Consider the following 17,500-nt stretch of genomic DNA (forward strand, 5'->3'; position numbering starts at 1 on the left):
GGGGAAGGGCCAGCAAAGGACCCGGGCCGGGAATAGAACCCGGGTCAGCCGCATGGCAGACGAGTGCCCTACCGGTTGGCCACGGCAGGGCCCTCTGGCTGGCTTTCTAAAGAAGGTGCCAGCAGGGCTAGGTGGTGTTGATACCTCCTCAAACAACTACACTGTAGAAAATGACATCAGTGATAAGTCATGATAACTTGTAACGTGTGAATAGTTCATTAGTTCTGCTATACACTGCAATGGCAACAGCACGGTTTAACTTGAAACTATAAGTTTACCAGCTGCCTCAGAAGTTAATCGAAGTATTTATTGTAAGTTGTGTGGAGTTGTGTGTGTTGTTTGTACAAAAATAAGCTATTCAAAGCTTACACAACTTACAATAAGGATTTAAATGAACTTGGAATTCTGAGGCAGCTGGTAAACTTGTGATATTTTTTACAGTGTACCCTACATGGCACAAGACAGGAGGGAAGGGTAGATCACCTCTATACAGGGGTCACTGACAGCTGTAGCTGGGCCCAGGACAGTCATCTAAAACGACACCCCATCCAATCCATACAATATAATAATTGGGACCTAATACTGGGCCCCCTTGCTCCTTGGGCCTGGGACAAGTGACCTGTTTGTAGTAGCTTGCACCGTGTTGTAAGTTTCCTTCCTCTGTGTCTGGTTCTGGGACAGGGGAGACCGCCATGCGACCACCTCTAGTCTGCACCCCCTTCACCACCCGCTCGTCTAAGACATTTTGTGCGGATTGTGTCATTTGAATAGATTAGAGGTGCTGGTTTCTTTCGGGGCGGCTAAGCTTTTTTTCCTCAAGATGTTCACTTCAGTGGATTAGGAGGGGGGTCTGAGTCTTACAGATGGGGGGGTGGAGGGGGGTTGGGGGGGTTGCGTTTGGTGGAGAGGGAAATGAAACAGGCGCAGCCATGTCAAGCTGCAGGAGTTCAAACTGAGCAGCATACAGGGAGCTAGGTGGCGGCAGGGGGTAGGACTGTCTGACAGTGACAGAGAGGAGAAAGAGTGAGGAAGTGAGAAAGGAGAGATTCTCTCACGCTGGCTCTCTCTCTCCTTGTGTGTGTGTGTGTGTGTGTGTGTGTGTGTGTGTGTGTGTGTGTGTGTGTGTGTGTGTGTGTGTGTGTGTGTGTGTGTGTGTGTGTGTGTGTGTGTGTGTGTGTGTGTGTGTCTGTGCGTGCGTACGTGTGTATGTGCGTGCGTGTGCGTGCGTGTGCTGATCAGCTAGCAACAACTTGCTAGGCATTATTCTGTATCAGCTGTCACTGGAAGCCTTTGTGTCTCATAAAAAGCACAATGTCACCTTTACCCATTTTTTCTTTTTTTTTGCACACATTTACGTGGCACAGTCTTGTAGTCTTGTATAACAGAACACTTACAATGATTTGGATGGATACTAACAATAAGATACTTAACTCCACAATGGATGATATGATAATACAGTACAATGATTTAGTGTTTCTACATTAAAAGGAGAGAGTTTATGTGGTTTGTCTTCATGTATTTGTCTGTATTTACGTTTATGTATGTTTGAATGTGTGATCTGTTTCTAATGCACATACTTGACCCGAAGGTACAGTGCGTGTTACATGGTATTGCATACTTTGTGAGAGACCTAATAGGTTTGCCACCTCAACTGGACATTTTTAACCCAATTGACCCTTTTGGTAGTAAGCAATGGCGTCCATCATTCAGTGTCTATGATGAAATTGGGACAATCAGCTTGGGACAGCTGGCAACACTAGCACCTAATTAATGAAAAGGGAACTGTAAAATAAATTGGAACCACTTTCCGCAAGTTGTTATTATTAATTATAATCATCTTAACATCAATTCCTGTCCAGGGACTACAGATGAAAATTAGCCTTGTGGCTATAATCTGGCTCGATTGTACTATGTTGTGCGCTGTCCCTGTCAAATAATCATTAAACTTAACTAAACTAAAATGCAAGTTCTCCTCTCCTCTCCTCTCCTCTTCTATTCTCTCTTCTCCTCTCCTCTCCTCTCTTCTCTCCTCTCCTCTCCTCTCTTCTCCTCTCAGACACGGAGGGCTGCGATCACAACTGGCGTAAGTTCCACGGCCACTGCTACAGGTACTTCACCCAGCGCCACACCTGGGAGGAAGCGGAGAAGGACTGCAGAGAGCACAACGGACACCTGGCCAGCATCCGCTCCCTGGACGAGCAGAACTTTGTCAATGGTAAGACCTACAATACAGTTGAGGACGATACTATGAACCCCCCTTCTGAAATTAGACATCTCTCTTGCTTAATCATTGAGAATGAATGAATCAATGAATGAATGGAGGGGGGGTGCAGGGATTCTCCCCCAGGGGAGTACGCCGTATGTAATGTACAGTAATATTGTGTGATACAGTATGTCTCCTGGGGGGGTGTGGGAGGGAGTCTCCCCCAGGGGGAGTATGCCAATGTACAGTAACATCGCCTCTGGTCGTGGCTGCAACCGCAGACAGATCTTCTTACAAAGCGTCTGCGTGTAGTCTAAAGATGTGCTGCCTCCACTTATGTTACATTTGTACAGACACAATGGGAGACGGGGCAGGGGGGAAACAGCCGAGGCAGCATCTTGCAGATGTCCGCTGTGCCGTAGTGTAAATATGCATAGTGGGCAAACAGTGCGTTTCCGGGCTGAGCATATTTCCGAGTATCAACAGTCCACACAGAGCAGAGCTTGGTTGCAGAGTCGCACATCAAGGCCATGTATTGTATTCTAGTCTGCTGCTGGAGTAGACCGAGTCTTTCACTTTTTTCTCTGTGTGTAAAGACCTTGGATTCTTCCCATAAGCACACACTTATTTCCTGGTGGGCAGATACTTTCTGTAAACTTTGAAACTGTGGAGACTGCCTTCTACTAACCTTCTGCTGCATTCAATATATACAGTACAGTACACAGTATTGCTCTCAGCCATTTTCAAGAGATCAAACCTTATGCCCTCCAGCATCCCTGCAGACACACAATGTCAGGAATGGGTGGGACGAAATACCCTTTTTCTTTTGTGAATGTCTGAGTGCAATTCAAGCTTTTCAGAAATTCAGAAATGCTGCAGGATCCACACCAAGGACAATAAAGCCCTCTAAGCTGTTTGGTACTGTGACGAAAAAAAAAAGATTGAGTCTACAGTACAGTCAGACCAACCTTGAGCACTCTCCTTTGCATTCGGTGGGCAGAGTTTGAATTATCTTTCTTTAATAGAAGATTCTTTGCTCAAGCATTCTAACTTCAAGCATTCTAACTTCTACTTCTTCTTGCTTCAGTTCAGTCGCACATCGGGCGGTGGCCCAAACTTTCCCCCCTTCGCCTGGCATTAATAACAGCATTAGTGTCTAGCGTCTAAGTCGCTCTCTCACGCCCGCCCGTGGCTTAATCCATCTCTCTCCAGCGAAGGCAGGGTTGCCTTGTGACAGGGTGACAGGACCATGGGGTGCATGGCAGGGCTATCCAAATTTCCAACTCTTAGCCAGCTCACTATCATCTACTGGCAGCACAATTCATACTCCAGTCTTTCTTACCCCTCTCCAAGAAAAAATAATCTGGGTTTGCCTTGAGAATTGGACAGTCCCTTCCACCACTTCAAGATACAGTAGTGTGGGGTGGTGTGGAGTTGGGATGAGGAGGGGAAGAGGAGGAGGGGGGGTGGAGGAGGGGTGCACCACCATAGCATTTTATGAAGATTAATGGACCTGATAATGATCTTAATCAGTAACATGATGATTGAAATTCCATTACACTGAACCCCAAAAAAATCTCATGAATGTATTACTGCTACGGGGAGAGGAGAGGAAGATGATGTGTCTGGCAGCTTGGCAAGGAGCTGAGAGATGAAAAGTTGGGTTGACATGGCAGGAGTTGGCACTGGGGCTGGCGCTGTCGCTGAGAGGCGAATCAGCCAAACGCTTGGACACCACAAGAGTGCTGACACATGGGGAACTTTTAACTCAGCAGGGGAACAGAGCGCTGGGTTGAGGTGTATGTGCTCAGGGCAGCCGACAGCTTTGGCTGGATCCCGAGACAAATGCGGCTGAAATGCATCTGAAAGTCATTTCTGGGGCTATTGAAACCTGATTCTGGGGCCATTTCTGGAACCAATTCTGGGGCCTCTCTCTTCCTGGGGCCAGGACAATTGACCCCTTTGTCCCCACACACTACGAGCTTCCCTGTGTACGTAAATATGTTTGCCGTGTATTTTGTCCCTGTGTATTTATATTTTGTGTGTACTGAATGTTTACTGAATGTTTACTACACCTTGTCTTTGGTCTAAAAAAGCATCAGCAAGCATCCTATCTGTCTGATTGTTTGTTTGTTTGTTTGTTTCTGTTCTGTTGACTTTGACTCATTTCCAGGGCTGAGTCATGACAACACCTGGATTGGCCTGAATGACCGCACAGTGGAGCAGGACTTCCAGTGGACCGACAACATGGACCTGGTGAGTGGGAGGCAAACTGGGACACCTGCCAGATCAGGGGGGCGTTTCTCGGCAACATCATAGCTAACTAAGGTAGCAACTTACTTGGTAGCAATGCCAGGGCTGGACTGGCCATCTGGCGTACCGGGCATATCCCGGTGGGCCCTGGCGCGTCTCGGGCCCTCCCAGGGCCCGAAATAATAATAAATATATATATCAATCATTTTTTGTCTGCACCCGTAAGAAATGACACATCGGCGCCCATTGGATGCTTCTTCTAATGCACATTGGGCTAGTCCAATGAAACACTTCGGTTCTCTAAGGCCCGCCCCTCCCTACAGACCCCCACTTGACAAATCTAATCATCACCTCAATAGTAGTTGACAACCACCTGGCTTAAAACTCTGGTGGACGATAGGACGCAAAATGGAGAAAGAAGAGTGGCTACATGACAAGCGCAAGAAAAGATAACGCATACTCTAAATTGGACGCGGCAAATTGTGCTAAAATCACTGACAAGTTGTTTAAAACTAAAAACATAAGCTCGAGCTAATGTGGTTCGGTACGTCGGAGATGGGGATTGGGGAACCACTGCTGGACGGCTCGATAGGTTGGGACACTGGGGCCGCGAGCGGACAGGTGGTGCTGGATAATGAAGAGGAGGAGGAGGTGCAGGTGTAGGAGAGGGTTCGAGCAGGGCAAGAAAAGATGAGGAGACGGGAGACGAGACGTGACTCAAGGATATTGAGGTTAGTCTTCACCCCAGCACACCCTCTAGCTAGCTAATGCAGTGTAGCCAAGTTTGGCTACCTCTATTACCCATAGGTCTACCGTCTGGTGATAACTATGCGCTGCCTGTTTCGTTTCTCTTGCCTGAGACCAAGTTGTCATCCTGACTTCATCAAATCACTCGCAAACATGTACTCATTTTGATGCCTTTCCCTGCCCTTCTCTTGTAATGGTGTAATGCCAGCATAGAAATCTTTAATTTGTCTTGTCACAAGGCCTTGATGTGTGCTGTGTAGTTATGCGTCGTGCCCTGTCCTCTACTCTAGATCTAGCTGGCTTCGGCGTTTTTCCGTATGAAACTTAAGTTGTCGTCCCTCACTCGCTCAAATCAGTAACAAATATGTAGATTTATTTTCATGAACTTCAGCCATTTCTTTTAATGTGTCGGCTGTCACACAGACGACATGTACTGTGTCTTGTAATAGCATGTTAATTACGTCGCAATGGCGCATCCCCGCCCTTTCCCAAACCCTACAATATCTTTTTTTTTTTTTTACTATTCTGCTTGTCGCCGTGTTGTGCAACTACGATTTTATACAAAATGCATTTTTGTAATTTTCCCCCTAATGTCATGTCACGTCATTATCAAGACATCTGAGTATTATCTGCCTAGATGGATAAGTAAGACGCCGACCAGCCGTGCCATTGTTAGGGAATCGCTATATGCGCTCACTTGACCTGCTGTGAACGCTCTAGCTATTTGTGTTGTTGTTGGCATTACGTGTGTAGGCTATGTTGGAAGTCTAAGCGATACGACTTGGTTTTGTGGTGAAAAAATGGCGAGTGTCCGAAAAAAACCCACTTGTCAGACGTTGACAATCTGAGCTTCTTTTGATGAGTCTCAAGCTGCATTACAGTTCATGCCTAGATAACAACTTTTGGTTTTGGCGCGCGTTGGTAAAGGGGCGCGTGTTGTTAACATGCCATTTACAGTAGTAAGCAGGCTCACTGACTGTATGAACTGGAGCAATTTGACATTCAACCAAGGAAATTATTATTTTTTACCAGATTTTATTATCATTATTAGATTTGGTGTATTATATTGCTTGCTTTGAAAGCCCACCTGGGAAACTCCCATTGTGACACTCCACTCTTAATGTGTTTGGGTCTGTGGGACCCATTTTCAGTTTTTGCTTTAGAAAAATGGTATGGATACTTTTTTATATTGAGATTCACTGGCCAGGGCTCATAATCAGGAAAATAAAGTTAGTTGTCCTCCTCTCTCTATCTCCTACCCTCAAACATAGGCTTCTCAGAACTTCAGAAGCAGTATGAAGGGAACATGGTGCACAGCAGCTTTTTTCTTCCTTTCAGCCCAGGTCCAGTGGGCAAGAATATCTTCTGTGTAACAAAAACATGACCACCATATAAAGGCCTATACATTATACATACATTATATGTCTGTATATACGCCGAGACAATATCATCATATACCGATATACCGATAGAGGCACTGGGCCCTCAGGAGTCAAAAATTGCCCGGGCCCTTTTCAGATCCCAGTCCAGCCCTGAGCAATCCCATTGGAAAGGTAGCAGCTTACTTAGTAGCAATTACAATTTTTGGAAACCTAGTAAGTTGCTAACAGGTTAGCAACGATGCTTACGAGAAACGGGGCCCAGATCAGATCAGCCCATTTACACACCTCTAACAACAACATGGCAATATCCATGGCTCATGTCTCTGGTGGCATTAGAAACACAACAAGCAAAATATGGAGAAATGAAATATCTCTGGACTAAATTTCAACCAAACTACTCAGCAAAATGTGGAGAAATTAAATGTTTCTGGACTAAATCTCAACTAAATTACTCAGCTGAAACTACAAGACTATGATGAATGGTACAGTACTACCACTGAAACTAGTTTGATAAAGACAAACTAGCTCCTATATCAGATTGCCTCTGAGACCACATCCCAAATTTCAACGACTTATCCCGAGACAGGTCCTCATTATGAACTTATCCCTATACAAGTCCTCAATATGGACTTGGCATAATAGTGGCGATGTGGAATAGACAAGTCCTCATTATGAACTTGTCATAATAGTGGTGACTTAGGGCTTCCGCACACCGGCTCCGACAAAGTGCTGAGCACTGCTGGGCAAAAGTTCGATTTCATTGTTTTCAATAGAACCCCGCACACTGGCGCCGATGTCCGCGGACATTCGCCGATGTCGGATAGCAATTAGAGACAAGTTCTATTTTGTCGGCGCCGCCCATTGACTATCAATGCTATGTTCGTGTGAAATTTGGTTTGGGGGTCCGAATTATGTCGGAAGCAAAGTGCGCCACAGCTGTCGGAGCCAATGTGCGGCCGCCCTTATCCCTAAACAAGTCTTCATTATGAACTTGTCATAATAGTGGTGATGTGGACTTATCCCTAGACAAGTCTTCATTATGAACTTGTCATAATAGTGGTGATGTGGACTTATCCCCACACAAGTCCTCATTATGAACTTGTCATAATAGTGATGACTTATCCCTAGACAAGTCCTCATTATGAACTTGTCATAATAGTGATGACTTATCCCTAGAAGAGTCCTCATTATGAACTTGGCATAACAGTGGTGATGTGGAATAATCCGTAATTGCAGGTTTTACAAAATAAACAAAAAAGCAGCAGGCTTGATCAGCTTCCTTAGCTAGACTTCTTTTTTGCTCTCGCTGTTCTGTTTGCTTTCTTCGTCCGTGTTTACCGAAAGCTGAACAGTGTGTATTTATTCTTTCTGTATGTTTTGAATGAACACTGTCATCCTCAGCAGACGCTGTGTCACACAAGGAGAAGTAAAATGCATACACAGGGTGCTTATTTGTGATGAAGTGTCTGACTGTGTGTGTGTGTGTGTGTGTGTGTGTGTGTGTGTGTGTGTGTGTGTGTGTGTGTGTGTGTGTGTGTGTGTGTGTGTTTGTGTTTGTGTGTGTGTGTGTGTGTGCGTGGGTGCATGCCTGTGTGTGTGTGCGCATACATGTGTGTGCGTGTGTGTGTATGTAAAAAAAAAAGCAGATTTGAAATCTCTAAGAGGCTTCTGGCTTCTCCCTACTGCGTTTTGTTTGCAGCAATATGAGAACTGGCGCGAGAACCAGCCGGATAATTTCTTTGCGGGTGGTGAGGACTGTGTGGTGATGATCGCCCACGAGAACGGCAAGTGGAACGACGTGCCCTGCAACTACAACCTGCCCTACATCTGCAAGAAAGGCACAGGTGAGACACACACACACTACACACAACACGACACGACACGACACGACACGACACGACACGACACGACACAACACAACACAACACAACACAACACAACACAACACAACAACCTGCCCTACATCTGCAAGAAAGAGATGTTGCTGCGGTAACCAACCACTTCCTGAATAACCCGAGGCAAATTATTTGTTATTACAGCACTTTTACAGAAATCTTATCACCAATTAATTTCAACAGTTTTAAGCTGGGCTTACACTGTGCGAGTTTTGCCCCGATTTTGCCCCGATTTGGCACTCGCACGACTTTTTGAGAATCGGGCCGATCTCTTGCTTAATCGCAGGTCAATCGTGAGTCTCGCATCGTGCAGTGTACATGGGGTAACGACAAGCGATTTCGCCTCACGAACGTGCAATCGCAGGGTCGCCAGAAAATCAAAACGGTTTGAAATTCTGGTCGTGGCTCGTGCGTAAATCGCACAGTTAAAGCAGTGCTACGACCCGATTTGAAGTTTCACATGCACAAATTAATAGGGCCGTGCGATTCGCTGTTGAGCGCGACCTCATCTCCACCTCAGGTGCGCATGTTCCCCCCTCTGCAGACCAGGGAAACATGCCTGTCGCGTCGTACGGTGGAAGCATTTCGCTCGCATCCGACTGTCGGCTCGTGTAGTGTGAGGACGTGAGTCGTGAGCTGTGAACTTTTAAACAGTGAAATTCCATCGTGCAGTGTGAGCAGAAGCTTAAGACCCACGAGTGAAAATATCGCACAGTGTATGCCCAGCTTTAGATTAGCAATAAGCCACTTGAGTCAGTAGGGTTGTGTTTGATTTATAATGGCTAGGGGGAGTTTTAAGGCACTTTGCTTGGTATCATGCTCCAACCCCCCATAGCCATTATAAATCGAACACCAACCCACAGCTTCTAATGGGTTATTGCTTAAATAATATAATACCTGTCCTACATCTGCTAGTTTGGCACAGGTGAGACTCATACGCACTAGAGCCCCCATACTCAAATAGCGGCCCGCGGGCCATTTGTGGCCCGCGGGGCATCTATTTTTGGCCCTCGAATAATTAAAAAAAAAAAAAAAAAAAAAAAAACAATTTGGTCAGATCGCGCTGTCGGCTCTTATTTTGAAATCGCGCCACAGACGCTATGAAGTAGCGTGCCGTGCCCCGCCCCCTCAGGCAGTTTCGCTCCCCATTTGTCAGTCACTGCAGGCTCCGGACAGAAGCACCTACGACGGTGGCATTAGAGGTTGTGAGGTAGACTACAAGGGAAGGACTGTTTCAGAGCCTGCAAATAAATTATTCACAAAGTTCTCTATGCCTCGTTTTTGAAAGTAATGGTCCACATTTGATTGCAAACAGTGTGTTAGGACTTCGAATTGGTTTAGCAGTAGCTGTAGCTAGTTGCTAACACAAATGAAGGCAAACTGTGTTTGAGCTCTGCTGGCAGCTAACTATTGGTAGCCTATTAAAAACGAATTGCTTAATAAACTTTTCACACTTTTAAACAGTCCCCAAATAGTTCGTTTGGATAAGACCCTCATAAGACTGCAAACAAAGTTATGAGCAACTTGACAATTTATTATTGGCTTTTGCATTGAATCAACATTGCATCAAATGTGCCATTTTTGTTGACAAAACCTGGTGTCCTCCCATCTATGTGTCCTCTTTGTTGGGTTCATTATTGCATCTGATTTTCATTATGCATGTGCGAGCTGCATAAACAAAGTCATGATAAGCAACATCTGTTTGAAAAGTGTTATCTTCAGGCTTATTGGTTTTCTCACTAAGAAATAAATCTTTATGAATGTAGTCTGCAAATATAGGCTAACAGATAATTATGTCATGTTAAACAAAATACTAAAGGGTGGGTGGCAATGAGAGCAAGGCAGGCACCTCACCCCATATCCTGTCACTGGAAACTAAATATCTGCTGTGGGTGTGAGTGCGTGTGTATTGTGCTTACAAAGGACTTATTTCATTTTTATGTTATTTATTTATTTATGCTGTTTTAGCACTCAGAGAGAACTCATGGACCAAATACACTCTAGAAGATATTACAGCTACTCTATATGTGTTGAATTAAAAAATGTTACTGTGTAGTGTACTGCTGCTGTGGCTCCGCTTGACTGCCTGGCTGCTGCTATTATCAAAATATGATGAAGTGTGATATTTATATTATATAGGCTACAGTATATGATATTGTCATGTTATTGAGAAATGTGTTTTTTGTTGCATAAGAGTGCCACAGTTGCTGCTTCTGATAGTGCGGAGGTGCTGTATCTTGTTATTGGTGTGTCATTTTAGATAGTAGATATTGTTTTAGATAGTAGTATCAGTGCACCCCCATGTGTCACTCAGCCAAGTACTTATCTGGGATTACAACTCACACACAGTGAATACTAGAAAGCACTGATGTACACACAGATCATGTCTGTGTCAACTTTTGTTGGTGTGCACACACACACATTTTTACTGTTTTATTTGTCTCAACAAATCAGGAAGTTTGACCACATTACTCCAATTTTAAGATCGCTGCATTGGCTCCCAGTAAGCTACAGAATTGATTTTAAGGCAATGCTACTTGTATTTAAATCATTAAATGGAATGGGACCCACATATCTACTGGATATGTTTCAGCTGTATGCACCGACCAGGTCACTAAGGTCAACGGAGAAGAATTTGCTGGTGATTCCAAAAGTCAAAACAAAGTGTGGAGAGGCAGCCTTTAGCTTCTATGCTTCAAAGCTTTGGAACCAGCTTCCAGATGACGTAAAAAATGCACCCACTATTGATAGTTTTAAATCTAGACTCAAGACAAAGCTGTTCTCAGATGCTTTCTTAAATTATTGAATGAAAAGACGGTAAAATAAGAGAAGACAAAACCCTGACAATTCTAGACCCTATCAGGTAAACGGAAAAAAAGGAGGCCAGACTCCTCTGTCGTCGAACAGTTAAAATCTGAAGACTGCGTATGTTTTTCAAGGTTTTATGTTTTTTTATGTTTTATTTTATTATTATTTTTATATTATGTTTTAAATGTTTTTTTGACTCTAATTAATTTCCCTGTTTTTCCTTCCATTTACATTTGTTAACTTTGTGAAGCACATTGAGTTGCACCTGTGTATGAAATGCGCTATATAAATAAACTTGCCTTGCCTTGCCTTGCCTTTGGTTGTCACCACAGACCAGGGCCGGCCAAAGCCTTTATGGGGCCCTAAGCAAAACTTCATCCAGGGGCCCCATACCACCACCTACTCAGCATCAGATGCCTCATAAGCTTCATTTGTTTGGACAAGAGAGGGCTAGGAGCTGAGGACATGGATAGGCTGCCTGTAGATCAGTGGTTCTTAACCTTTTTTACTTAACGCACCCCTTCTGTGCCGAAGGGAAGTCCTGCACCACCAACACAAACTTCTGCACGTGTATATGCATTAAAAAATGATTTAAGTGATTCATTACAATGATTCTTTCTTGAGACATTAATCAATACCTTAATGACTTAAAATGGGGACCATAACATCTTATAATTTGGTCTTAATTTGACCTAACTAAAATGTTTGCAAGCATAATTTTGGTCCTAAACACCTAACACAAACTAAATTCTGCGCACCCCATGGAATCTCTGGCGCACCCCCACGGGGTGCCCGCACCCCAGGTTAAGAACCACTGCTGTAGATCATGTACCCATCATGCACTACACTTCTTGAGCAAACTGTCTCAAACAGAAACCCATTTGTCTGCTTTTTGCTGCTCATGGGGGCCCCTGATGGCATGGGGGCCCTAAGCCATCGCATAGTTCGCTTATGCCTTGGGCCGGCCCTGCCACAGGCCACAGACTCCACCACCGCCACCCCTTATGGAATACTGTACGTCTATATGCTACATCTGAATCCATGAAAGAAAAAAGTATTTTTACACCTCATTGAAATGAAATGACCTTTTTACTTCTCTGTTAAACCCCCAATTTAATTTTAGGATTTCAATTGTGTGCCAGGCAAAGTTTTGCCCTCTGCTAGTTTCCTGAGCAGAGCAGGGACAGAACTGTTCGTTCTACTCTCCTGCATTTGGATATGAATGTCTTCCTGTTTTAGTGTCTGCATATGTCTGTATTCGGGAGTGTATTTAGGTGGGTAGTGTATGTCAGAGTTTGTATGTGTATACTGTGCCTAGTGTATCAAAGTTTGTGTGTGCATGTGCTGTCTTAAATGGTTCCTCTGTATGTATGCAGGGTGTGGTAGTCTCTGCATGAGTGTGTCCAGTATGCGTGTGTGTGTGTGTGTGTGCGTGTGTGTGTGTGTGTGTGTGTGTGTGTGTGTGTGTGTGTGTGTGTGTCTTTGTGTGTGTGTGTGTGCGCGCACGTGTGTCCGCATTTCTGTGTGTGTGTGTACTGTACTGTACCGTATGTGTGTGAGTGTTTGTGTGTGTGAAGAGTTCAAATGCAAAACCCCCTAACTCCATTTCTGAAGACCTGCAGTTCTGTATTTAGAGAACCCAGTTATTTGTTTGGTTTACATTCATGTACTTGATAATACATATAAATAGTTATATTACATAAATAAAATAAAAAATATGCAATTTTGATAGCTTTGTTTTAAATAAAAATGAATTAAGATTATTTTCTGAAAAGGCACTTAGGGGGTTTTGCATCTGAACTCTTCATGTGTGCATTCACAGCTATGGGTCTGATCTCTGTATGTGTGTTGTAATCATGGGAGGTTGAGTAAGGTGATGAGATGAGATCACAGCCCTTATAGAACAGCCTTGCCACTCGCTATTAAGCCCCATTGTACCAGTTGTTTGTATTAGTTCTATGGTTCGGAGACCAGAATGAGCTGGATGAATGGAGCTAGATGCTAAAAATCTTAATTTTCACCCAGGTCTCATCAACAAAGCTCAGATTCGAATGTCGTTCTGGAGATTTCAATAAGGGTTTCACTCAACAGTATAATAAAAAAGCACACATGTCCGTTTGATTTGTTACAGGAGGCGTTTTTGTTGCTCACTACTCGCTAGCATTTTGCTAAGGATGTGACATCATAGACACTTAAAAATCACTTTTTAAGCATATGCGTGGCTCAAAAGATCTAAAACTCAGCCGTGGGTATTTTCTACATATAGTCTTTCGAAAGCAACATCCGAATTACACGAGAAAAAATCATATACTGAGATAAAGGCACCATGAGGGGTTTTGCTCCATAGGACTCCATTCATTCTGGTCTCCGGGCTTCCACGTGGATAAGGGTGGAACTGCCCCTTCAGTTCTAAATCTGCCATAGAACTAATATAAACCTGCCTCGTTTCGGAAACCGGAAATACACAGTGAAATCAACCAGTGGCGTATCTGGTATAGAGAATCTGTGATGAGATGGGCCTGCTGCATCATGGGAGGTTGAGTAAGTGGATGAGATGAGAGGGGCCTGCTGCATCATGGGAGGTTGAGTAAGGTGATGAGATGGGCCTGCTGCATCATGGGAGGTTGAGTAAGTGGATGAGAGGGGCCTGCTGCATCATGGGAGGTTGAGTAAGTGGATGAGATGAGATGAGCCCTGCTGCATCATGGGAGGTTGAGTAAGTGGATGAGATGAGATGAGCCCTGCTGCATCATGGGAGGTTGAGTAAGTGGATGAGATGGGCCTGCTGCATCATGGGAGGTTGAGTAAGTGGATGAGAGGGGCCTGCTGCATCATGGGAGGTTGAGTAAGGTGATGAGAGGGGCCTGCTGCATCATGGGAGGTTGAGTAAGTGGATGAGAGGGGCCTGCTGCATCATGGGAGGTTGAGTAAGGTGATGAGATGGGCCTGCTGCATCATGGGAGGTTGAGTAAGTGGATGAGATGAGATGAGAGGGGCCTGCTGCATCATGGGAGGTTGAGTAAGTGGATGAGAGGGGCCTGCTGCATCATGGGAGGTTGAGTAAGTGGATGAGATGGGCCTACTCTGCTGCAACAGTTTCTATTCAGGTCTGAGCTGCATCTCAATCACACAGAACAGAACGCCGGCCAATCAGGAAACCATTTGACTCATAGAACGTAGAATGTAGAATGTAGCTGCTGGTGTTCTATCTCTTGACTCTTCCTCACTGATGATCGTGTGTGTGTGTGTGTGTGTGTGTGTGTGTGTGTGTGTGTGTGTGTGTGTGTGTGTGTGTGTGTGTGTGTGTGTGTGTGTGTGTGTGTGTGTGTGTGTGTGTGTGTGTGTGTGTGTGTGTGTGTGTGTGTGTGTGTATGCCAGTATGCGTGTCTGTGTTTGTATGTGCGCTTACATGCACGAATGCATGTGTGTGTGTGTGTCTACACTGTATGTATGTACAAAGTGAGACAGATGCCGAGTGGAGTGCAGTGCAGTGGGGGGATGACACCGAGACACAGACAGAAAGTCAAATCTGGCAACGCAGCGAGCGCAGAGTGCACATCTGCACGATGGTCAAAGATCCATCCCCCCAGGGCCGCTAGCAGTGACAGCTTTGGCCCGGGTCCAGGACAAGGCATCTGAAAGGGCCCCCAAACACAATACATAAACTGCAATGAGAACCCAATTCTCAAGTCAAGTCAAATGCTATTTATATACAGCCCAGCACATTTCATACTCACATAGACTCAATGTGCCTCAGTAGATCTTAAAAAAGACTAAAAAACATTTAAAAACACTTAAAAAACACTTACAACACTTAAAACCCAAATTCTGGGCTCCCTCTCTCCCTGGGCCCAGAGCAACTGACCCCTTTGTCCCCCTCCACTGTCAGCTTCCCTGCATCCATCCTCCATCCTCCACCAGACCCTCTCCCTCTCCCTCTCCCCCTCCACCAGCCCCCCCAGCAGGGTGTCTCCTCTCCTGAGCCCCAGCATCCTGCTGCTAACCTCCAGCCCCGACTGCCTCATCATCCCCCCAGCCCCAGCATCCTGCTGCTAACCTCCAGCCCCGACTGCCTCATCCACCCACCCCCAATCCCTCCCCCCCACCCGCCACCCCATACTCCCCCCTTTCCACTCATCCACTAATCCCAGATGTGTTACTGCAGGATGAGGGGCTGACAGGCAGAGAGAGACAGATGTGTAACTGCAGGATGAGGGGCAGACAGACAGACAGATAGAGAGACAGACAGACAGATAGAGAGACAGATGGTGGGACCTCCCCATCGATGGCCTGCAGTCTTTCAACCCCTCTGACATCTGAAGCACAGTGCACATAGTAGCCTAAAAAAACAATGTGGAGAGAAGAAGGATATTCTCTGTGGTCTTGGACTTCACAATTTGGTGCGTTACAGGAAAGTACTAGTACGTGTAGACAAGGAAGAAAGTCACCAGAGCATCTTCAGATGTGGATATTATACTGTACTGTTTTATTGGGCAAGTGCCAAGACTAACGTGTCAACGTTCTCACATCTTCTTCAGAGTCAATATTGACTCAAATTGAAGCAAGACTAACGTTTCAACGTTCTGACATCTTCTTCAGAGTCAATATTGACTCAAATTGACTCTGAAGAAGATGTGAGATCGTTTAAACACTAGTCTTGGCACTTGCCTAATAAAACAGTAAAATATCCACATAAAAAGTTCATTAAACACAGCACACTGGATACTGTTGGTGTGAACTAGTTCCAGTGTGTTTAATGAACTTTTCATATTGATCAAGTTTTCCCGCCTTACACCTGCACCTGGACAACTGAAGGGTTTTGCACAAGGACGTTCATGCACTTTGATCAGTAAAATGTCCACATGTGAAGATGCTCCGGTGATTTCCTTCCTTGTCTACTGTGTGGAGAGACTCATGAGGCATTGCAAAGAGTGTCCTCTTGTCTTAGTAGTAGAGGAGAGTATTTATTCAGATCATTTATTGATCCCAGGGGGAAATTAAGGTAGCATACACACATACATAAATGCAAAACGACATTACCTACAAGACATTACACACATACTTACATATAAATTAGCCATATATAGCTTAATCTTACATACATTTACATCTATTTTCTCTCTCTCTCTCTCTCACACACACACACACACACACACACACACACACACACACACACACACACACACACACACACACACACACACACACACACACACACACACACACACACACACACACACACACACACACACACACACACACACACACACACACACACATGGTGTAGGTGTCCCAGAATTCTAGAAGCACAGTGTGCCGCTCGTTTTTTCAGGGTTTTGCTTATACTTAAGTCAACATGTTCCCAACTTTTACTACAAAATGTTACTACTAAAAATATTATAAATCATATTATATTCACTGCACGAACATTTTGGGCATGCACCATTCTACAGCATGTACCACTCTACAGCATGCAATGGCGACTGCCGTTGGGCTTATTGGTTCATGAAGGAAGTGGTGGATGAATGCCAGGGTGCAATTCGTGGAATGGATCCCCCCCCCTTCTGGTTTTGATATCTATTGATCTCTGACATCTCTTGATATCACTTGTTCTATATGAGTTGTATTGCCGTTTAATGTCATTCCATGTATATTCATTATCTGAAACTTATCCTAGTCTTTTTGTTGACACAACATGGATGGATGGATGGATGGATGGATGGATGGATGGATGGATGGATGGATGGATGGATGGATGGATGGATGGATGGATGGATGGATGGATGGGTAGATGGACAGAAAGCCTGAGGGTCATGCAAAGCACTGACTGGGTTCATGAGGCCTCTTTCAGTGCAGTGGTTAACTCTAAATCACCCTGACTGATGCCTTGTGGGCATTTACAGTATCGTTACCGTATATGCATTTACAGTATCGTTACCGTATATGCATTTACAGTATCGTTACTGTGTATGCATTTACAGTATTGTTACCGTATGCGTACAAATATTAGCAGCCCCCCAGGACTCAGCACAGGGCAGCCCCCCAGGAATCAGCACAGGGTAGCTCCCATGAGACCCCCGGACAGTAACCTATTGATCTATTGAAATATTCTTCGTATATACTACAGTATATTCATTGTACAGGGGGTGAGGGGACCTGACATGGCAATTACAGAATTTGTATTGCTGTTATTTTCATGAGCAATGAAAAAA

At 44.7% G+C, this 17,500-nt stretch overlaps 1 protein-coding gene across 1 annotated transcript in view; it reads left to right on the top strand.

Moving 5' to 3' along the window:
- The window catches only part of ncanb (neurocan b), a 169,884-nt gene that overhangs the window by 146,340 nt on the left and 6,044 nt on the right, over window positions 1–17,500 (top strand). Inside the window, 3 exon segments of the mRNA XM_063200357.1 lie at window positions 2,057–2,215; window positions 4,377–4,459; window positions 8,285–8,429. Of these exon segments, the coding sequence (XP_063056427.1) occupies window positions 2,057–2,215; window positions 4,377–4,459; window positions 8,285–8,429 (387 nt within the window).

This window comes from Engraulis encrasicolus, chromosome 6 (assembly GCF_034702125.1).
Source record: "Engraulis encrasicolus isolate BLACKSEA-1 chromosome 6, IST_EnEncr_1.0, whole genome shotgun sequence".
Taxonomy (NCBI): domain Eukaryota; kingdom Metazoa; phylum Chordata; class Actinopteri; order Clupeiformes; family Engraulidae; genus Engraulis; species Engraulis encrasicolus.